The following is a 23,174-nucleotide window of genomic DNA, read 5'->3' on the forward strand; positions in this document are numbered from 1 at the left end:
GCTTCTGGGTTCAGCAGATCCCAGAGGTCAAAGGTCAAGACAGAGTGTGCACTGATGCTAGTGATGGACTCGTACCTCTTTGATGAGGCTGATGAAACGCCCACCAAAGCGCCACGGCTTGTGGCGATTGCACTGCAGAGAGCTGACGGTGATCTGCTGCGACTGCTGCACCGCCACCGCCACCACATGCACGGCGTCGTACATCAGCGCCGCGTCCGTCTGCAAACAGGAAGGTAATATTATTAGCCATTTTAGAGCAATTGTCTATCGCCTTTGTCCACATGACCTTTAATCCGTCCATTTATTCACCTGTCGAGGAGCATAAGAAATCGTGTGAAGTCCCGGGTGACTTGCTTTACTCCTTAGTCGGGACAAGGGAACGTAAATTAGGAGTAATGCCAGAAGTAAAAGCCCTGCACAAATGGCACAGTGTCTCAGCCTGTTAGTAAAAATACCCGGCCACTGTCTGAGGCACTGCGAAAGCTCCGCCAGGGAGAGTCTCTCAGTGGAAGGCCGGCCTGTCAGTGTGAAGACTAATGGTTCCTGATGGGTGTGCCTGTTCCCCAGAGAGAGGCAACGCAAAACAGGCACCAGTGCAGATGGGACAACTCTGACTGGCACACTTGTTATAACACGCTAAATATACACACAGAGCATAGCTGGGATACATGAAGAATGGTGCTTCACATAACGCCAGTAATAAGTCATCAAAAGGAGTAAATGCTCGACCTCAAATCTCACACGCTGCTGTGCTGAGAGTTATCTTTATCTTTTCCTCGTTGCCTCCAACATGTGCTGTGCTCATACACTCTGTCCACACAGTTTGAGACACTGCACGTTTCCCCAGATCAACACAGTGCAGCTTACAGCTCAGATCCTCTTTCCATGTGTGGGCACAGGCTGAAACACACTGTGGTGATCTTATTTGACAAGTCCTGGATGACCAATCGGCGCAGGAGCATGAAAAAAAACGACTTTGAGACCACAAAGTATCTGCAGCTATAGGGTCTTTTGCAGATGTGCTGGCTGTCGGGGAGAATGATCCGCGCTTCAGTACAGCTGGGCGCAAAAGCAGGAGGAAGCTGAGCCGCTGCTTAGCGCGTATCACTTCCTTATGTTGTCTCCATAGGCGCAGTGAAGCATACATGCCATCCACGTGGGAGAAGAAGGAACACATGAGGGGTCTGGGAGGGGCAAAAAAAAATTATGCTTCATGTACAATTTATTCAAAACCTTATTTATGGTGGCAGGCCAATTAAAGGAATAAATCTACCTTCCAGCAGGGAGGAGGGAGGAAAGGCGGGATAGAGCGGATGGAGGGGAGCTCACGTGTTGTTTGCCGCGGTGGGCAGATTGTCAGTTTTTAGTTTGCCCCCCCCCCCCAGTTCTCCTGTGCTTTTGGAGTTGGTGGCTGCTGATGTCAAAGGCAGCAGCAGATCAGAGGATGGGAGACCAATCTCTGCACTCTTTCATCCCTGCTGCTTCTCTGGGAAATGGAACAGCTATAGCGCCGTATCTGCTCTCCCAGCGTCGGCATGTGCGTGGATGTGTGTGTGCGTCCGTGCTCGGGTGTGCGTGGTGGTGGTGTTCGTGGCAAATGCTGATTAGGAAAAAGAGTCTGCCATTCCACTAATCTATTTCTTGAATAGAGAGGAGGATTTTTATGACACAGTCAATATCCAAACACTATTTTCTCCACTGAAGGGAAAGTTCATTTTCAATCATCCAGTTATTGTGTTGCCAACGTTGTACAAAAACACACCGATGGACTGAATCTAGGTTTTTCTTTTTTTCTGCAGATGCATTTTCAAAGAAAGAAAGATGTTGTAACAATCACATTCAGACTCAGTCCACTGCCTTCCATTTCAAATGTACACGATGTGTTTTGAGCTCATTCGTTCGCCAAATTCTTTTTTGATTAATTTCAGTTTGGCTGTTACTAAGTTAAAGTCATGAAATCCAAACAAAAAAAACCCCTCCTCTGCTTCTACAAATCTGTTCGAGTTTGACTTGTCACATTCTGTTCTTCCATCTATTAAGTCTATTTAATTTGGCCAAACAACAGCTATAAATATATTCAGTTAAAACATGATAAAAAAAACAATCTGACACCTTGTTTGCTAAAAACAGACACTGTCTTAAATTCCTGCTTGGAAGTTTATTTTTACTTTTCTTTTCATGAAAAAAAGTCCAGCTGAGGATATTTTGGCTCAACCTTGATGTGTGACAGGAGGCTGATAATTAATTTCATAAAAGCTGAACAGATGTTACCTCCTATATGAGACTACAGCACGTGTGACGTGACGGACCACTGTACAAAGAGCACCCAGTTCAAACTGTGTGTTCCTGCCGTCTTTAAGTCGGGGTTTTACATCAGGATCAGCCGGAGGTGAGACAGTTTCATTTGTTTTTCATGAATATGTTTTTTCTGTTAGTTTTGTTTCATACCCTGCACATAATAGAAAAAAGGGTTTAAACCAGCAAAAATGTCTTATCCTGCGGCACGAATCTCACATGGCTCGGGGAAAAGTAGGATTTTATGAATAAATGTGAGATTTAATTAACTTATAAAACTGACATGTTTTTATTTTTGTGTGCAGTTCTCTGTGGAAGTATAATTACCAGCCTGCGGATGGATGCCTCCAACCTCCAGCGCAGTTTCACTCCTCAATAATAATATGAGGTCACCGTGACCTTTAACCATGGAAATCAGTTCATCAAAACTTGAAGAAATTCACTAAAGCCAGACTTAAGATATGATCTCAAGAGGCCCAAAATTTGACCACTCAAATCAAATCTGTTAATCCGTGAGCCTAAGTGAACATTTGCTCCAAATTTGAAAGGATTCTCTCGAGGCGTTCTTAAGATAACAAATTCATGTGGCAAACAGGGTTTTGAGAGGTAACCGTGGCCTTGAGCTCTGATGTCCAAAATTTGTACCAAATCTAAAGACAAAAATAAATGTGTTTGTAAGGTCACGGTGTCGTTTACCTTCCACCCTCAACCACCAAATTCGAATCACTTTATTCCGGAGTCCAAGTGAATATTTGTACCAAATTTAAAGAAATTCCCTGGAGGACTTCTCAAAATGTCATGTTCACAAGGATGGGACGGATTTACAACCAGAAAACACAAAGTCTCTACCTGCTGGCTGTCACCGCAGTGGAGGAATAAAAATGTACGATTACAAAACATACATAATAATAAAGATAAAATATGCTAAGATGATAAATCATATTCAGTATTTGTGTGGGAATCTAGTTTCAAAATGTAGACTTTGAAATGACCTTACAACAACACTGACAGTTAATATGTTTACCACATGATTAATCTGCAACAGGGCAACATTAGAGACAGGAATTTGTTTCTCGTAACACAAAGATGGATTTGGCCGCAGGATGCATCGGTTTATTTGAGCAGGAGGAGAAACAGTTTATTAGATGTTGTACAGTGCAAACACATTTGAGTTGCTACTGTGTTTGCACTCTGAGGCCAAAATACTTCCCTGAATCCCCCATCAGCCTCTTTGTTTGAATGATTTATGTCACTCTGTTAGCTCCCCCACCTCCGACTTAACAACCCTTCCTGGAAATATTTCCCCCATCTTTTAACTTTTGCTCACTGTGATATATCAAACATCGCCCGGCTCGAATGATTTATACGGTAAAGATCTTTTTCCCTACTTGCCTTTGGTGCAAAACAATTCCTGAAAAAGGTGGAAGGAGGAGAGATCAGGGCCGGGTGTGGGGTGTTGAGATGACGGCTCACACCACCGGCAGATTGCGTTCAATTTAAAACAATCTGAGAGCGATTGAGATATTTATTTCGCGGCCAAGCACAGGTCCTGTGGGGTGTTTTTTAAAGTGCTTAATGCGAAACCAATCTTCAACCACGGGGAAACTCAGACAGAGATGGAAGGTTTCAAACAAGGTGCCCAAAACCTCTCTCTGTCTCCCTCTCTCCCACTCAAACACCCCCGTAATCATTCAAAATCACACAACCCCCTCCTGCTTCACTAGACGTCTGGATGACCCTGTCCTTCGCAGAACGACTCACATCCCCCCCCCCCCAGACTTTACATCTTTCTTTTCCAGGCCTTGATATCTCAGTTCATCTTTCCATTTCTCTCTCTCTTTCTCTCTCATGAACACGATACGTGAGGAGCATATATCAACACACATGCAGGAGCCAATTAGCAGGATGTAGTGCGTACACAAAAAAAAAACACAGCCAGACACAGTGACAAAACTAAACTTGCTGGCTTCCCAGTTGCATTCAGTTTCCTCACTTAGAGAAGGTGAGCTGCAGACTCCACTGAGCTGTGGCTGCTGTGTGTGTGTGTCTGTGTGTGTGAGTGTGTGTCTGTGTGTGTATGCAAAAATATTAATTTTTTACTGCATCAGTATTCACACCAGCTCTCCACCTGTGCATAATTCCATATCTTCTCTGATAACGTAGCACCTGACAAACGACATCTCTCTTTCTCTTCTCAATCACTCACCCTTTTACCCAGCATTCCTCACACCACACACACACATACACACATCCACGCACACGCCCCACTTCCCCTCTTGAGATGGACGTGTGCTGTGGCTGCTTGTGTACAGTGGAGCTCCAATGTTTGTACATATCACATACATCTGATTAGCCCTAATAAGATTAACACTGACCTGTTATTCAACATGCATGGCTAGGCACAAGGCAACAACAACACACACACACACACACACACACACAGACACACACACACACACTGGCAGCATCGCCATCAGCAGCGGAGTCACAATGTCATCGGGAGAGAGAGAGAGAGAAGCTCATTGTTTTCTCCGAGCTTGAAGTCTCGGCCCTCAGATCACAGACAGGCCCGTTGGGTTTGATGATTTGATAGAAGAGGGAGGTAATTATTCATTTCATTCCATAGTTTATGTGCATTTGTGCCGCTTCACCGCACACGGTCGGTGCAGCGCAAGTATGGCCGTCATAATATTCCGCTGTCAGCTAAATTGCTGCATTTTTTTTTTAACTATGATTTTTAGCAATTAAACCTTCACTCGTCAAGCAGATTTCCATGTCAGAAAAATACACCATTAAATCATCATTTCTGCTTTAATCAAGTTTCAGCCTGCACCAAGCGAATTATTAACTTTATCTGTCAAGATGGAATTGTCACGAGGGACACGGACAGTTAGCTTAGCTTAGCATAAGGTCTGGAAACAGGGTTAAATGAATATGCCCCTTTCTGTCCAAACAGACACATGGTGGTTTTACATAAGGAGTAAGGGTCAGACAAATAGATGTGTATATATTCTATTTTCAACAGATTAGGGGATGTAACATGTTTCTGGTGCTTTTAGGCAAATTTTGTTTCCTATTGGAAAATATTAATTTTACTTCTCTTTTATTTTTCTGTATTTCTTTTCTTCCTCTTTTCCTGTTTAAATTGACTCATTTACCCTTAATGTAAAATGTAACCCGGTATATCTGGTGATGGTGGTTTACGTGAGGCCTTCGGTTACAAAACCGTGTCCGAATGTTGAGAAGTTTCACTGAGGTAACACAATAAAAAGAGTTGAAAAACAGTGAAATGCGACACATGTGATTTATGGGCTACATTACGGCTGTTTCAGGCCTCCTAACAGAGAGGGGAGAGCGGGCAGTGTCAGATCATTTTGCAGAGGAAAAAAAAGCCCTCAGGCGACTGGGGCTCGTTGTGTCATCTCTCTCTGTCTCTAACTTTTCCTCCGTCTCTCTCTGTCTTTCTTTCTTTCTGACGGCCTGTTCACCTCCAGTTCACTCTCTCCTTCCCTTCTTTCCTTTTGTCTCTCATTTTCTCTTTTAGCATTTTACCTCCTCCTCCTTCCCCTGGTTGCTCTCTCCAGTATTTCACTGAGCCGTGGGTATATGTGGAGGCTTTGCCAGCGCCGTCACTGTCATTTTTACTCTTTCTTTTGTGCGTTGGAGGTTTAATCCCTTTCTCACATTGCATTTTCACATGCTGAGGCAACAGAGCAGCCCCGTTGCATTTTTTTAAATTAGGTTTTTGTCACAGGGAAGGAAGTGAGAACTGGCTTTCTTCCGATGAGGACCCCTGGGTAACAGATCCATTGATTTATGGATTTATGTGAAAGCACATTCATGGCTTTATTGTAGATTTAAGTGCACTTTAAAAAGGGATAAAGAACTACACAGCAGAGGATTCTATAGTTAAAAAGAAAGGTTCCTGTGGGAGTGATGAGAGAATGAGCAGAAGTCTGTTTGATGTATGTGAATATACATTTATTCAGTATCGATGTTGTCTTTCTCTTATCAAATACTGACAGATGCTTTAATGTGGAAAAAACCTCCACTCTGACCTCACATTCTTCTCACCTTTTAGTTTTCCCAGTATTGCTAAAATAACATATTTCAACAGAAGTAGAAAAAGGGTCAGATTCTGGTCCACTGACCAGAGGGTTGCCAGTTCAATCCCAGTCTCCCCAATTCAGTCATTTTACATAGTTCCTATCCCTATAATATATTCAAGTGGTAATTTTGCCAGTAAGTTTTGTTCCAATGAGTTATTAATGCATAAAAACGAAGAGAAATATCAAGATTGATGGCTGAATTTTGAAATTTCCCAATTACTACAGCGCACACTTTGGCTCCAAATGCGCAAGATGGCACCAATGGTATCCAGGATATTTTGGCTTTATGTCTGGATAGTGGGAGGAAGTGGAGACGCCTCGTCCATCTTTACATACAGTCTGTGGTCTGGACGGTGGACGGACTGACGCAGCGATCCCTGGAGCCACGCTACTAGTGTGGCTAAAACTGTCACAGATTGTTACTGTAAGTCACTGCACACGAGAAGCAACCAATACGACACTTGTCAAAGTAGAGGCGGTGAATCCTCAGAGCAGTGGTGTCCCACCAGAGCCTTCAGGCAACAGCGTGCTGTTGGCAGCACTGTCCACTTTAGAGTCCACCCTAATTAGCACCACGCTGCCTAACCTACCTCTGATTAAGTGGCTGTTTAACATGATGGCCTTTCCTCATATTTAATCAGCCTCCAGCCAGGTCCAGCTAAAGAGGCTAGTAGGTGCCCACTCCACAGGTTCTTCACCCCCTTGGTTCATTACTTACACGGTCCAATATTTCCACAGCAACAAAGCTTTCACAACTCAAACCCCTTGAAAACAAGCCAAGACACTGGTCGTGATTAAGCAGAGAGTCACTTAAGAGCTCGGCTTTGTCTGCAGCAACCAGCAGTTAGATCTGGACGCTGCTCAGTGGAGGAGGAGAGAGGAGTTTGTTGTGACGGCTAAACAGTCCTTCGCATCTCGCTACCATCTGGTGGAGAGGATGCAGGCGGTATGGAGGGAGTCCGCACTTGATTTATAGTGTAAACAACACAGGGAGTGTTAATTACATCTGGGGTGCTCCTAAACAGTGGGCAAACAGGAGGCCTCTCCACAATCCCCAGATAGACTGATGCTGCCAATTAAAAAAAAGTGTAGCAGGAACATGCACTTATTTTTACACAGCAATAATAGTGCAGATACTTTTTGCAATGCATTTCTCTGGAGATATATTAGTCATTTTAATTTGTGAGCACGATTATAAACATGTGAAGATATCAGCAAGTTTAGTAAAAACATTTTGATGGATGCTGGATGAACAAATGATTTAAACTACCAGCCTGTGTGGTAGACAAATTAGAACTTGAACTTGTTCTGGAATACCTTCTATTGATGTGACTTGAATTCTATATAAGTGTGAAATACACTATATTTCTATGTAGATTTATTATGATATCTACTTTATTGTGATTTTTTTGAGGAAGATTGTGATGATTTAAGATGGCGACCGAGTTTTTTTTATCAGAAGTCTAAGGAAGAGCCTTGTGATAAGAGTGCTGAAAACCTGGAGTATAAAGTACGATCTCTGCACCTGATTATATAAACTGTTCTGGTTCTTTCTCTATACATTCTGTACAGTATATGTGCGTATAGGTGGGAGGAGCAGCCTCTCAAAGGATGATAGCTTGCCTAAAGATCCCAAGGCCAGCCAATATCCCTGAGCACCAGTGTGACCATGACACTCGGCTCCCGCTGCCTGCACCCGTCTCCAGGGGCTGATTGTATGATAGTGATCTGATGATGGTTGTAGTCCCTGATTGCACAGGCTTTTATTGTCCTATATAACCTCAGCAGGCGCCTGCTTGCATTATACTGTCGAGGAACGTCTGTCACACAGTATGGGACCTGCTGGAGGATATTGTCAGGGAGGCTGTTTGTGTGTTTTTTTGTTTTAACCTATTTGTATGGTTTCCCTTTTTTCTTTTTCAGTTTATAAAGATAATAAATAAAAGCCACATTAAAGTGAAATGTGCTAAACAAAACTAAAGATAATAAATCTTTCCTTTTAAATACCTCCTCTCCCTCCGCCTGTTCTCACCCACAAAAGGCTTCTATGGACCGAGGGAGCAGTGGTGCTAATAATGTTGATGCTGTGCCAAGCCCAGCTGGTGGTGCCCGGCACAGGGCATCGAGTGTCTGCTCTCCACAGTTGCTGTCTTTAAAAGGCTCGCTCCTCTGCCAACTGGGATCAGACGGAGTGAGATCACATTGGTGTAATGGACGCAATCGACCTGGTGCATGTGTGCGGAGCTTGTTCTGTTCGCTCTGTATCGTCCTGTATCAAATGCAACATCAAAACAACACGATATTCTTTGTAGCAGCAAAAAGACCTTTCAAAGATCTGGAGAACAGGTTGCAATGACACCTAATTAGAGAAGTATACTGACTTTATACATTTGACTCAAACATATCTGATATATAAGCCAGGATTTGCTCTGTAACCAATATACCTGTATATCGCATGAAGGAGAACTCTGTATGCCGGGCGCCCATTAGCTCATCTGTAAGTGTGGGTGTTGTGGTTGAAAGTTGAAAAATAAACTTGTAAATGCTATTTAGAAACACAGTTTGGGGGCATTTCTCTACCTCAATTCCTTCTCACTAATTGGTTGAAATGTCGATAATAATATATCGGAGGTAACTCTGCAATAATCACAGTCATGCTGATGCATTGGTTGATGCACCCAAACAGAATCTGCTGCACAAAACTGCTACGTATGGATATTGGAGATGAGCTCATTGAATGTGCAGTAGAACGTATTTAAGCCGCAGGGTGAAGACTGAAGTCGGCCTCAAACGAATAAAAGAACTCCCTAAATGCCAAGTCTAATATCCAGTAAAGTTCATTTGGGCGGTGATTTATATCAGTGAAAATTAGAGTGTATGTCCTCTATTCAATATGGTATCGACTGGGGAGCAGCACATTTGGCTCAACACTCGTGCTGAGGACCCTCATCGGGATGAAATGTTGTACGGATCCATGTGTCGGTATTCTCCCTCTATTGTCAGATTACATGCAGCCGTGTGCTCCCCTACAACTAACCCGCCGGCAAGGCCAAACCAGAGCCAAGCACCCCCCAACCCCCCCAACCCCCACCCCCACCCCTCCCCGCTTCAGAGGAGCCACTAAATGTGTGGAACTGAATCATCTTCCACCGTGTGCGCAGCGTGTTTCACAGCTCAGTACAGGACAGTACAAACACACGCTTGTATGTAAACATGTGCGGTAAAACACGTTCTAACGAGAGTGTCGCTGCCACCACACGGGTTCCTCTATCCTGCTCTCACTGTGTGGGTGGCTCCCACTCAACTCCCAGCAGTCCTTGTTAATGCAGCAAGGTGTGTGTGTTCTCTCTCTCGCTGTGCATTTCTCAGCAAACCTGCTTCCTCACAATTTTCCCTTCGGTCTTCATTCGCTGCTCACAGAATCCCGAATTCAAGCCCAAACAGAGTTGAAGTATATCCCCTCAAAGTATACTAGTTCTGCAGTAAATGTACTCTTATGTTTTGAGAGGTAATGTGCCAAGAATATTTAAAGGCACAGTCTGCAATTAATTAAACAGACGTAAACAACTGGGTCAAGATATCACATAAAAAAAGCTCATATAACAAGTGCATCAGAATAATTGGCCCTCACTAGTGTGCATACCTCCATGAAGGTCCCCTGATGAAAACCACATTTAAATTTACTAGATCCAGATCTTTATTTGGATCTGCACCAAATTTCACACACTCGTAAATATCAAAACAAAACATGACAGATTTTTTACTTCAAGATCCATGAATTACTCTCTGAGAAATCAAGGTAAATGTTAAAAAGCGTTTTAGAATAATGCGTCCAGTAGTATTTTGCGTAATCTTGCTAACAAACCAACCAACAAATAAACGGAGGCAACAACTAGTCGATCACCTTCAAAAGTCAGAACATCCCATTTAAAACTATACCAGGTGCACTAATAAAACAGTCATGTTAACTAATTTCAGTTCCAAACGACACATGCATTGATGACCGGGGGAAACAAACAAACCTTAAACTCTGCAACCAAGCAAACTGGGGCTGAGAGGATTTATTGTTACACTAATGAAGAATCAAATGTTGGTCTTTCACATATAAAATACTGTACATGCATACTTTGGATTTAGTTTTCAGAACAACCTCCAGGGGCTCGACTCACAGGAACGGTTTGCAAGAGCGGATCACACGCAGTTTGCAAATGGAGGCAGCGTCTCGGCTCACAAATGTCAAGCCGGTCACAAATTACATATAAATCTTGCCAGGTCTGCGGGGCTCTCGTTGGGCATGGGGCTGTAGGCAAGGAGTTTTGTCTTGATTAGTGAAATGTGTCAAAAAATTAACGGGGTAGGGAATGATTTCCTGTCGCAAATCACAGCTTTCACGCTCCAAATTCCGCTGAATTGAGACATCAGCGTACACGTGCATCGCTGAATCCCCTAGTGCCTGGGTCTGCAAATTGTATCCCGTGGGGGGGCGGGGGGGGGGGGCAGACTGCCAATAACAACTTTATAGGGATACAGTAACTAAAAGTCAATACAGCGAAAAGCTACAGCTGAAGATGCACCAGTATTTGAAGAATAATAGAATTATTTACAACATGAGTGTAAAATATATCAAATGTTCAGGTCTCTCTAATCATCTATGTGTCACCACAACTAAAAAAGGATTATGTGCTGTGAGCAGGAGGAAGAAGAAAGATAAACACATTCATGTGTTAGGGGCAGGGCCTTTTAAATCATTGTCATTAGCAATTATTTACAGTATCCTGGGAAAGTTTGCTGAGTAGACATGTTCCTGTGCTGATTTTAAAGTTATTGCTCAAGGATGTGTTTGCATATCTGCTGATATAAAAAAACATTTGCTCACATTGGAAGCAAGTTAAATATCTTGATGTTTTTTTCCGAATCATTTAGCTCGATTAGTCTTAGAGCTTTTTATACTGTGAATTAAAAGGAGCAGCCTCGTCGTGCCACACACACATCGCCCCAAACATCTGCTCTCTATTAATAACAGAGTCATTATTATGAGCTATTACACCAGAACTTTCAATTGTGTTGATGACACTGGAGAAAATCTCGTCCTCTGTTGTGGTAATTACAGCTCAATGAAATGTAGACGTACGTGAAATGATGTAGATGGAGGAAATATCCGCAGCCTAAAGCTTCAGATACGCACACAACTGGGAAACAGCTTTTCTCTCTCTCTCTCAATTAAATCCAAGTATATACTTAGTTCAGTGAATGGAGGATTTAAAAGAATTCAAATTACAGCAAAGCATTAAAATCAAATCTGGCATTAGCTGCAGGCAATGATTGTACACAGATGGGACGAAATTATGATCAGATTAGATGCGAAAAATAAAAAAAAAATCCAATCTGTATATCTAGCTATTGAAACACATCGTTTTTTCACTGCTGTTAATTCACACACTGATAATGAAGTTTGAGGTAAAACAGTTTCAGCCGCAAACGACTCCAGGGATGCGGTTAAAGAGTCGACAGAGGACGGTGCAGACGATATCATCCGCACTCTCACGCCCACAAACTCGACTAATTAGCCTCCCCGCTCTTATTCTGCGTGGCTCCAGAGGTACCGCTAACAAAAAGAGTTGAGAGGCCGGGTGTGTTTGTGTCTGCGAGCCGGCCTCGGCCGAGGAGGGACTTCTCATTATGCATCCTTCCCTGAGACAACGCTCGGCCTCACCCAAGGCACGGAGTGTCACTGTGATTATACACCAGCCCACATTAATGCGAGGCCAGTGGTGTGAGAAGACATCACAAGCACCTTCCAATGCTCGCAACACCCCCCCCCCCATCTCTCCCGCCTGTCCTCCTCCAACCCCTCCCGCTGATCATCAACTGCCCCTCCCACCTCCTGCGCCACCATTTTACCTACTTCACCTCCCTCCCCCTCCCCCCACCCTCAATCAATCAATCCCCCATGAAATCACAAGGTGACACGGAACGACGTCGCCCTGGTAACAACCACCACACAACTGTTGCCTGGTCACCGAGTGCAAAAAAAAAAAAAAAAAAAGCCTCCAGAGCCCAGCGAGGCTTCTGTGCTGCAGAGAAGGACAAGGTATGAAGAGAGAGGGAATAAGAGAAACGGCTGGAGGGAGGGTCGGGGGTGGAAGGTCACACACTGGCTGCTGCAGCCCTCCCACATTTTAATTTAATGATACCCTCCTGGCTCCTCAGAAGCCCAGAGCGCCGTGGCATAAAGGCAAATCTACAAATTAATTAAAGTCGTGTGATTTGCAGAGAAACCAAATGTTATTCAAATCCATCCATTCATAATGTGGGTAGGACCTGGTTTTATAAACACCAGCACAACTGCTTCTGCTTTTAATATACCATTAAAATGACAATGTGTTGCTGTATATTCACGCTGCTATCTCTTTATTTGCTCATTATGAAGAATCCTCTTAGAGGGTGGAACACTCCACAGACTAAAACACATCAGAGCTGGATTTGTAAATAGAGCGCTCTAATGAAGTACTTTATCAAGCTTGCACGAGGCTTTGGACGTATTATTTATTATTTAACGGCAGTTCTGGTCCAGTGAGATGTGTCAATATGTGGTATAGGATCTGACAAAATGATTCATGCAATGCTAATTAATCAATTCAACAGTCTCCACTAACACACATTAATTTCCGGTGGAGGGGAGAAAAAAATTAAATCATTTAACCTCTTTGTGCATTGCATTAATCTTTCTGCAAACATAACTGCTTTGCTTGTTTATCTGCACTCGAGTGCCACATGGGAAAAAAAAGGGATGCACATGTTAATGCTTGAGGGAAATAAATAATAATAATATATTTCTATATTTACAGCAGGGTGTGCTGCACGTTTCTGATAAGATGTTTACGTCTTTATTTAGGAAAAGTGAAGTTAAAACACATTTGTCGACGTGACAGCTTGATTTTCCATTTTTGATTGTGTGCGAGGCTGTGATTGATATACGAGGCACCGCATCTCATTTGAAGGCTCGTCTTTAAGTCTCTGATGCAAAGACACTTTTTTCATTACACAGATTTTTGATAGCCGATCCTTAATCTGCCATGAAGAAAGAAGAAGCGGCTGAAAGAAGGACAGAAAAAATAAAAAAGGGTGTTTGTCTGCAAGGAAGGTGTCATGACAGAAGGAGGAAGGTGGGGGTGGGGTAAATTGACTGTTTACAGCAAGAGACACAGAGAGGGACCTTGAACGTCCATGACAAGCTTCATTCCAGTTTTCACTTTCAAATCACCTTATCCCATGCTTTTTTGGACGGCATCCTAAAAAAACCAAGGCCATAATTTCCATCCAATTTGCTCCCTCTCTCTGCATGAACACTGACAGATTGTCATATTTTGGCCACGCTCCCAGAGGAGAGTTGTGAGAGGCAGGAGGGCAGATAAACGGCTATTACCATTCACACCGCCTCATTACTGAGCATTTAGACCCAAGAGCGCCAACCCAGAAGCCCCGCACAGAGGGCATTCACACTGCTCCCGCGCCCACACCATGGAACCAGTGATTGACACCTGGTGCTCATTCGTTCTTCTCTAAAACAATAAAATATTGAATCCACCATCATGTGTGGCTTCATAAATAAGAGCCTCCAACACGATATCCCCAAAGGTTCACTCTGTTACATGCTGTTCCACTCGGTCACTTGGAAATACAGGAATGAGCTCTGAGCACGTTTCCGCATGCACGACACAGCGTGCATTACATAAGCAGCATAAAACAAGCCGAGCCTACCGTCATGAATCCATCCAGCAGGCCGGAGTCCGGTTTGGGCGGGGCTTGTAGCCGCTCCATTGACCACTTCTCGATGATTGACGTCACCTGAGAATTTTCTGTGTTGAGGATGCGGAACCCCGTCATGTTGACGCCACTGAAACGATACGGTTCCATGTCCAGGGCATAAAGGTCCTGGAAGCATAAAAAGTCTAGATGTGTTTGAGCTGCAAAAAAAAAAAAAAGTAATTCCTGCTCATTTTCTTAACAACCTTCATGAGTTTAATTGAAAACATTAAGTTGAGTGTCAGCTTTGGCGAAACGAGGTGAGAGGAGAAGAGCAGTTGAAGGTGTTTCAGGAGTTATTTTATCTCATGCTGAGGCAGTGGCCCTGATTAAGGCGAGGCTCTCAAGGTTACAGGCAGGCTTTTGGTGGAGTGCCATCTATCATGTGGAAGTGAAAGGACAACCCAATTGTCCTGCATGCAGCATGTCTGGCATCGCACCAGGCAGATGTCTCTGGGATGAAACAACACAGTTGACGGAGCAACAGTAAGTGATGGGTACAGAATGTGTGTGTGTGTGTGTGTGTGTGTGTGTGTGTGTGTGTGTGTGTGTGTGTGTGTGTGTGTGATGGTCAATGTTTGCTGTCCTATTCGGAAAGCAGCACGGATGGCTCGGCACCAGTGTGCAGCAGCTTTGGCCGGCGCAGTGGCCTCCAACCTGCCAAACACTGGCTGATGTTAAGAGTAGGCATGTTTCCATCTCCACTAGCAGCAGCAGCAGCAGCAGCGTGTGTGAACATGACTATAATCACTATTCTCGTTCCTTTCCCGATGACATACCTGCTGTCACCCCCTCCCCCTTCTCATCTATAGCCTGGTCCTTATGTGAATGCGCTCCAGAGAGCTGCGTGTCCTGCGCACCAGTAAATGTCTTATTTTTTCGGGGGTTTCGCTTTTCTCCAACCTCTTCACTCAGCCTTTTTGCGACTGTGCTCCAAACCACAGCGCACCATTTGTTTGTTAGAACTATAATGGACCAAATGGGTGACAGTCTCATCTGCTAGGGGCTATTATCTGAGCTCTCAGGCCTCTGTTTCCCCGCGCTCAGAGAAGATGTGCTGCTCTTCCTCTGGAGCGCAGCAATCTTTGTAGTGGCTACATCAAAGAACTTTGGAGAACTTCAATCGCTGCCAGAGTCAGAATAAAATATATCCAACTGCTTTTGTTTCCTGCTCTCAGAGCCATGGACAGCCCGGTGGGGTGGAAAGGTTGGTGCGGAGTTGGGAAAACAAGAGCATGTAAAACTTTTATTTCCGCAGCGGATGCTTTAAATGCAAATTGCTTATTTAAAATCAACTACATGACAACGGGTCAGCATTTTAAGGCCGTGCATTTCTATTTGAGCAGCAAGTTGTGTTTTAGCTCAGGTTCAAAATGCTCCACACAAAGTGAGAATAATTTTTGTTTTCCTTTGAGCGGCTCCTGGTATTTAATTCTGTTCTCAGAGAAGAAAAGCTGTTATCAGACACTCGGGCAGATGGATGATTCTTTTTTTTGTGTCTTGCATCAAGCAAAAACAGGTGAGCAAAAAAACACAACCATACAAATCACACACATTAAACAGATAAAATGATACACAACATACATAGTGTGTAATTGCATTATTTTCCCCAACATTAAACAAGTGCCGGCGTACTTACCAGAGTAGTAAAAATATAATGGTAGTACTCTGTCATCATCCCCATGGCGAGGGCCTACAGGGAGGAGAAAACAGTGGGTAGTGACGATAAATCAAAGATTAATAGCTTAATGGGCTCGATTCATTTTAATTCTTCATTTAACTTTTATTTAACCGTCACTTTGGACGTGTCTTCTCTTCCAGCGGAAACAACTGACAGTGAGGAAATTAACTATAAATACACTGTATTTATTGCATTTTGATTTGGTGCTGATTGACGAATGATTCACTGAGTGAACATCACACTGAGGCACACACAGGTGATAATGTCTGAACCACTCTTCCTCTCCATGGACCTTCTCCTGAAAGAGAAATTCACATAACACATTTAAAGCTTCTTATCTTAAAAAAAGAAAAAAGTGTTTTTTAATTAGTTACTTTTCACACAAAATGTGTTGTTTGTACTGATATGAGTTTGTTGTTGTTTTATTTCACACCTCCGTCTCAAAGTGATAGGAGGAAAAAACAACGTATAAAAACCAATTCTTTGTTTTCTCTGAGAATAGCTCTTGATAGTAAAGAAAATACAGTGTGTGTGTCTACAATGAAAATATAACAATATAACAATTTATTGGAGGATGCGCTGAACTGTGTTGTTGACATATAGTATTTGTGTTGTTCTTGTGCGCACCAAGTCTCCACCATCAATAAATAACCATTCTCGTTGCTTCCTGTCGACATACAGCTGTACGGAGACGCCGCAATATGCTCGTGAGAAGACTTCAATTCAATAAGAACCCCCGCAGTTCTCATAAATAATGTGCCTCTGTTAAATGAATTTAACATGCCTGTGAGCAGAATTAGACTTTCTAATTAAAAAACCTTTATTGTGCAATGGAGTGCTTCTACTATGATGGGTCAGTAGTAGAGATCTAATATTCTAGAGAGAGATTAAGAAACGCAGAGAGCAGAAAGTAGGTATCTGAACCACTCGGATCATTGCTTAAAGAGAGAAAAAATAATGAAGGGAACACACATGAGCTTGTTGTTTTAGCACATGTACATAATGAATGAACTATCAGTCTATGTGCCGGGTCTGTGTTCCTATTAGGGGAAATTATGTAAATTTTGGCACTGCAGTTAATTCACTTTTAATTAAATTTACGATGCGCCATGATAAAATGACTTGTCTCATGCACAAATGCAGCAGACTGTTCCGTCAACTTAAGTTCTAGAACTGTTTACCACAGACTGTATGTAAAGATGGAAGATGCGTCTCTGTTTCTTTCCACTATCCTAAAGCTAAAATATCCTGGATAAGAATTCCGCCATCTTTTGGGATAGAGACGTGGGAGCGAGGTCCCATCGATATATTTGCGACTCGTTCTCAGCTGTGAAACATGACCAGAAATGTAATCAAGGTGTATTTTGACGTTTTAGTTTGGTCCATGTCCCATATGTTAACATGGAGGAGTTTATGACCTATACTGCAGCCAGCCAATGGCGATCGAGATGCTTTGGCTTCAGTGTTTGGGTGTCATCATGGAGTCCATCTTTATAAACGGTCTATGCTGTTTACATATTGAACCTAAAGGTGAATATGAATTAATAGGGGTGCAACTAATGAAAAGTCATTATTAGTTATTGATCAATGATTGAAAGTGGCTCAGACTTTAAGGTTCCATCTTCGATTTGTGTGTTTTGTTCCACTAACATTAGAAAACCTGTTGGTACAGTATTGATGACAGTTCAATAGTGAATCTAAAGTCTACTGTAGCTCATTAAAGTGGGTTCGTACCTGCTTTAGGATCCAGGCAGCCATCTCATGTCCACAATCAAAGATGACGTGGAACTCCTTCGCTTTCTTCATCTCCTTCAGAAGTGGCTTGGCATCCTTGGTCTCGGTGGGCAGCTGTCGGATCTTCAAACGGATGTTGTATCGTGACGGCGCCTTGATTAGCTCCTGCAGTCGAATGAGACCTGCAGACAAAGAGGATACATATAGCGTGAAAAGGGACTTTTTTAAAAGATGCAGCAACGTAGCGCGTTTGATCTGCCGCCATTTTGAAGTATCTCTGAGTCTGAGGAGGCCAAAAGAGAAACAACTGGTTTCGGTTTTTCTCAGCAGAGAAAGGCTCATATGCATGCCACCCTAATCCGCAGCCTATTGATCCTCCCACTCATGCCTGGCAAGCAAACAGACTGCCACAGACCTATCAAGAGAATTTAACACCAAGCCAGCACATTGCACTCTTTTATACCAAAAGCACGGAATAGAAAGAACGTCGATCTGCAACCCCCCCCCCCCCCCTCAACTGAAACTTCCAATCCCACAGAAGGCTCCTGAATGTTGATGCGCTCTCGTCGTCTACAGTGCGATACGATACAGTAGCACTGAATAGTTTCAATTTTATCGTGATGGAAAGCTGCGGTCAATCCGGTCTCTTCTGTCTCTTCTGTCTCGCACACACACTTCAGATCTGCTCTGATGAGAGAGGCTCTGTTTGCCCAGCATGTACTCGCCCCTGGGGAGCCTGACGCCACCGCTGCCGCTGCCGCCGCTGCTGCATACTGAGCGACAATCTTCACCTTTCATTTCTCGACCACACGCTCAGGTAGAAAGCTCTCCGGGAGATGCTGTGATGAGATTACAATGAGTTTCTCCCTCAGTAAAGAACTTCAGAGTTCAGGGATGAAAGAGGCTGGATTGATGGGAGAGATGATTACTTGTCATGGGTATAAAAATGGCTGGAGCGGCGAGGATAGTTTGAGAGGGGGAACTGGAGAGAGATAGGATTTTTTTTTTTTTTTTCATGCAACCACTTTAAGAAAGCTCAGCCTATTTTTTATTTTGAAATGAAGTGCTGTGTGAGCAGTTTAATGGTGTTACTGTGAGTGGGGCTGGGTCTCCCCGAGGCCTATAGAAAGATTGGTGTGAAATAGGAACATGCAGGTCTTGTTGTGAAAAGCACCATTGTAGGGAGGAATACTGAACCTCCTGGAGCTTTCCACAGGTAATCCCAATAGATCCCCACTCTAGGTCATGTCTGCATCTTCCTGTTTTAGTTCGTGCCGACACTTTCGGAGGTGTTAAGCAAGGAAAAAAAAAATCTGTCAAGGGAGCTCAACGTTTGGGTAACACTGTCAGCGTCGATGTTTGTGGGCTCTGGCTAATGCCTTCAGACTTTCCCCCTAGATCTTCTAACGGCTGTGTGTGAATATTTTATCCCCTCCGATAGTTTTTCCTGCCAGCCGTCAGATAGGCTCCAATCAGCAGCGTGGGGCCCTGGAGCATGAAGCTGTGTGATTACAGCCTGGGACTGGGTGGAAGCGGCGGGGGGGATGCGGTGCGGCTATGCAGCTGTCACACTTTTCAGGGCGTCAGGTGTGTTGCAGCCGAAAATGCTCCACATAGGAGGCCCGGGCTGCTCCGGTCTGACCGAGAGAGAGGCGAGAGGTCGCCCCTCGGCATCTCGCCGGGGCAGTTTGCCGGAGAACGAGGGTGTTAACATATCGAGCTCCGAGGCACGAAGTGAAGAGAGGTCAAGGAGATGAGTCAGAGTAATGTGGCAAGTGGGACGAGTCATTGGGATATCATGCAAGGTTAATGCTAGCATGCTGCAGGACTGGCTGTTTACTGAAATGTATGCAACAGCTGCAAAACTAAACATACTGGTGGAGGCAGTAAAGCTAATATCACCGAGACGCCATTAGCTGATAAAAGCTGCAGAAACGGGTTTAAATATCTATTTAGCGGCACAATTTAGAACGTCAACCGCTAGACAATGTTCATTTTCTCTGAGTTGAGAGTGAATTCATTATGCAACCTGTCGAAAAATTTAAACCTCCTCTCGACTCTGTCTAATTTACTTACATTAAGTTGTCAAGCACATCATGCCAAATCGCTCGTAAATTGCGAATACGCATTTGAATATTGTTATCTTCTCCGCAGCGCCTACACTTTACCTCATAAAGATATCACGGCACTCACGGCTAAAATACGACTGGTCTTTTAAAATGCATATTATGAGGCACTCCACAAAGTCACGGGATAGACAAAATGGCTCGCAGACACATTTGATAGCCACCCTCAGAGATCAAGTGTCTCCGTGTTATTAATGGCTGTTGTCAGCTCCCACATACTACAATTCTGCATTGCATTAATCTGAAGAGACACTGGGTCATTCTGGGTAATGTGGTTCTCTTATGTTTTTTCTTTGCTGCTGCTCACTCTCCTGGAAGACTGACATGGGCAGCACCTGCAGGACTGGGGCAGAACAGTAAGCTATTGATTTCTGAATTAACTTGACAGGTTACAAAGCACTCGCTGAACTCTGAGCAGCGGCCCTACTTTTTTTTTTTTTTGTAGTTCACCTGGTACCTCCTGCTTTTCTGGAGAGTTTTTCGGGTTCAGGGTCAAACACAGCGTTGCATTCATCATCACACGAAAAGCAGACAGGACTTGAAGAGGAAGACGGACACCATCTGTACCTGTACCTGTGCTGTCGTCATAGACAACAGTGACCGTCCTCCACTTGAAGAAGTGCACCAGGTCGAGGATGGCTCTGCTGAGGGACGAGAAGTCGGGGTACAGGCTGACGAAGTACGAGTCCCTGTTGTCCGACACCTGGTGCTTCCACTTGGTCTGGATGTGGGGCACTCCCAGAGCGTTGCAGATGGACTGGACTGCATTGGCCGACGAGCTGTGCGAGGGGCCAAAAATGGCCGCCACCCCGAGGGAGAGCTGGTCACATGCTGGTAGGGTAGTAGGAGAGTCAGGTTTTTGTTTCTGTTATATTTAAACACTTACTGTTCGGTGTCTGTCCGTGTCAGGCCAAAGAAACAAACAAACCAAAACAGACTACAGTCCGACTGATGTGGAGTTTTGGGGGCCAGTTAAAAAATGTCTGATACTGATATATCAGCCAATTTAAATATCTATCGATATATAATTATCAAACTCATTCAAATGAAAAAAGAAATGTAATTAAGGCTTGAGAGTTTACAATTTAAGCATTAGCTTTATCATAAATAAAAGAAAACACAAATACAACCAAATAAATAAATACACGTTTTCATATTGGCAAAAACATTAACGCAGATACCGATATGGATTTGAAAGCTCATAGCAACTGATTTTTATTGTCCAACTCATAAAAATGACAAACCAACAGATACTGCGAAGAAATGTGATATATTAACATAATTAAATGTGAAAATAGTTATCACATCAGCAGAAGCTAACAGAGATAAACTACAGACAACAATCCTAAATTAAAACCCCTTGTTCATGTTTTGTGTATTTCATAAAGAGTTGATTTCTTCACCTTTTCTTTTTACTCTTAAAACCCTGTAATGATATAGAGTTATATGAGATATATATATATTTACCTGGCTAATTCCACTGATCAATAATCAATTGTGATTAATTGCAAACAAAATAAGTTGCTGCTAAATGCGTCCATGACTCATCCTGCCTCACCTTTCCTGGAGGCCTCAAAGCTGTCGAAGATGTTGATTCTCTGGATGTCATAGGTCAGCGTGGTGTTGGGGAGCAAGGTGCGGTTCCTGTTGATTGTGTTCAAGGCAAATTTAAAGGCTAGTTCCTCTGCTCCGGAGGGGCCGCTCTCAATGGATTCAAATATTCCTCCTGTTGGCCCGAGAGAAAAAAAGATTATCAGCACAGTACAAGAACTCAAGAACGGCCAATTCCGTCTCTTGTAATTGCAATAGATTCGTTAACACAAGTGACATTCAAGTGAATGATTGACCTGATCGATGCAATTACAGCTTGAGCAGTGCTATCGTTTTTCTTGTTCTTTACCACCCTCCAGTATATGTGCTCTCATATTATTGATGATATCGTGCTCAGCCCTGTACAGAGTTCAGTCACGCACGTCGACATGAGACGGATCTCGGGCGTTCGGATCCGGGCTGATTTGCATTCCGTGGCAGTCATCAGTGTAATTACGGGCAATTAGTTGCGAAGGGAGGTGAGTTCAGGGGTGGGCGCCCTTCTTTAACTCCCTCACTCAGCCTTGACAGAAAGGTTCACTCTTCAATTTTGCCCAATTGATTCTAATGATTCTCAAATGAGAGGAGGGCAAAGAAAAACAAGAGCGCTGGGAATGAAGAGATTGGGGGGGAAAGAGCAAAAGGTAGAGAAGGAGAAAAAGAATCAATCAAGTCAGAAATTAAAGATAAAACATTAGGATATTTCTTTTTAAACTCATTCAAACTATTTCGAGCGCATGATATTTCACAGTTACTTTTGTTGTTGGAGCACCACGCTGCGACTGCCTGAGAAATCTTGTTACCTTTTGGATTTATGAGAATCACACCTTGCGATGCTCATTAAGTGTAAAGAGCCTCAACACGCAAAAACAAACAACAAACCCTGTTTCACTGCTGCGTGAGCCAGACAATATAATTAACGCAGCAAAGTACGGCGGCGGCGACTTAAAGCGGCTCCCTCCAGACTTGTCGTTGTTATTTTGAGAAGAAACGTTTAAAGCTCCAGATGGTCCGTCAGCGTGCTTCAGAATCCCAAACAAAGGAAGGCGGCGTTCCAACTGACCCAACGCAAATGTGTCACAATTTCAAGATTGTGCCGCGTCTAATTGATTTATCTAAATTAGACAATCACCAGAAATGCACGTTGGTAAATTTAGTTCTAACAGACGTTCATTCAAAGGATGTGTTATTTAGTGTATGTAATTTTTGTTCCATGTATTTTATAAACCTACACATGTTTGAGACTACGAGAATAAAGTTACAGTTTTAGGATACGTGATATTATAAAGTTAGAATGTGGAGTTCAAAATTTACTATGAGTTTCATAAAAAACTAAATAATTAATCTTTTGACTTTAAAAACTTTTGAAAGAAACAAAAGGAAATGTTTGCAACGGTCAACTCTGAGGTTATCGTTGGTTATGTCTGCCTGATATTAAAAGAGGTTTCAGGTTTGGCGAGCACAGGTTCTCCACTTATTTCACTTTTTTTCTTTATCTCATAATATTATGACTTTGTTCTCAAAACCTGATTCTTTTTTTTTTTTTATTGAATATGGCCCTAATGCTTTGTTGTAGCCAGTCACTTGGGATATATATTACATTTCTAGAGATGTCCCTCTACCAGTTTTCCCTTCCTGATGCCAATTGTGAAAGTAGGAACTATCGCTGAATTCCTGACATTTTATCAAACTCTGGTTAAAGGATTTCTGTGAAAGGAAAATTGCAGTTTTATCTGGGAGAGACCAATATACTCTCAAGACGTGGCATTGAATGGGTAGATAGATTTGCGTACTCTCTGCAGCACGCAGCATTTTCCATATCAGTATCATATC

General features: G+C 43.2%; 1 protein-coding gene across 2 annotated transcripts in view; it reads right to left on the reverse strand.

The window, feature by feature from the left end:
* LOC109635991 (glutamate receptor ionotropic, kainate 2-like) overlaps window positions 1-23,174 on the reverse strand; it is a 57,181-nt gene that overhangs the window by 18,365 nt on the left and 15,642 nt on the right. Inside the window, exons 2-7 of one of the 2 annotated variants that reach the window (XM_069515057.1) lie at window positions 21,310-21,477; window positions 20,325-20,582; window positions 17,626-17,807; window positions 15,850-15,903; window positions 14,166-14,339; window positions 76-219 (exon numbers count right to left, since the gene is read on the reverse strand). In XM_069515057.1, coding sequence (XP_069371158.1) covers window positions 76-219; window positions 14,166-14,339; window positions 15,850-15,903; window positions 17,626-17,807; window positions 20,325-20,582; window positions 21,310-21,477 — 980 coding nt within the window. Of the gene's footprint in view, window positions 1-75; window positions 220-14,165; window positions 14,340-15,849; window positions 15,904-17,625; window positions 17,808-20,318; window positions 20,583-21,309; window positions 21,478-23,174 lie in introns of both variants that reach the window. The other variant, XM_069515058.1, reaches the window with a different exon arrangement.

Source organism: Paralichthys olivaceus, chromosome 19, assembly GCF_024713975.1.
Source record: "Paralichthys olivaceus isolate ysfri-2021 chromosome 19, ASM2471397v2, whole genome shotgun sequence".
NCBI lineage: Eukaryota > Metazoa > Chordata > Actinopteri > Pleuronectiformes > Paralichthyidae > Paralichthys > Paralichthys olivaceus.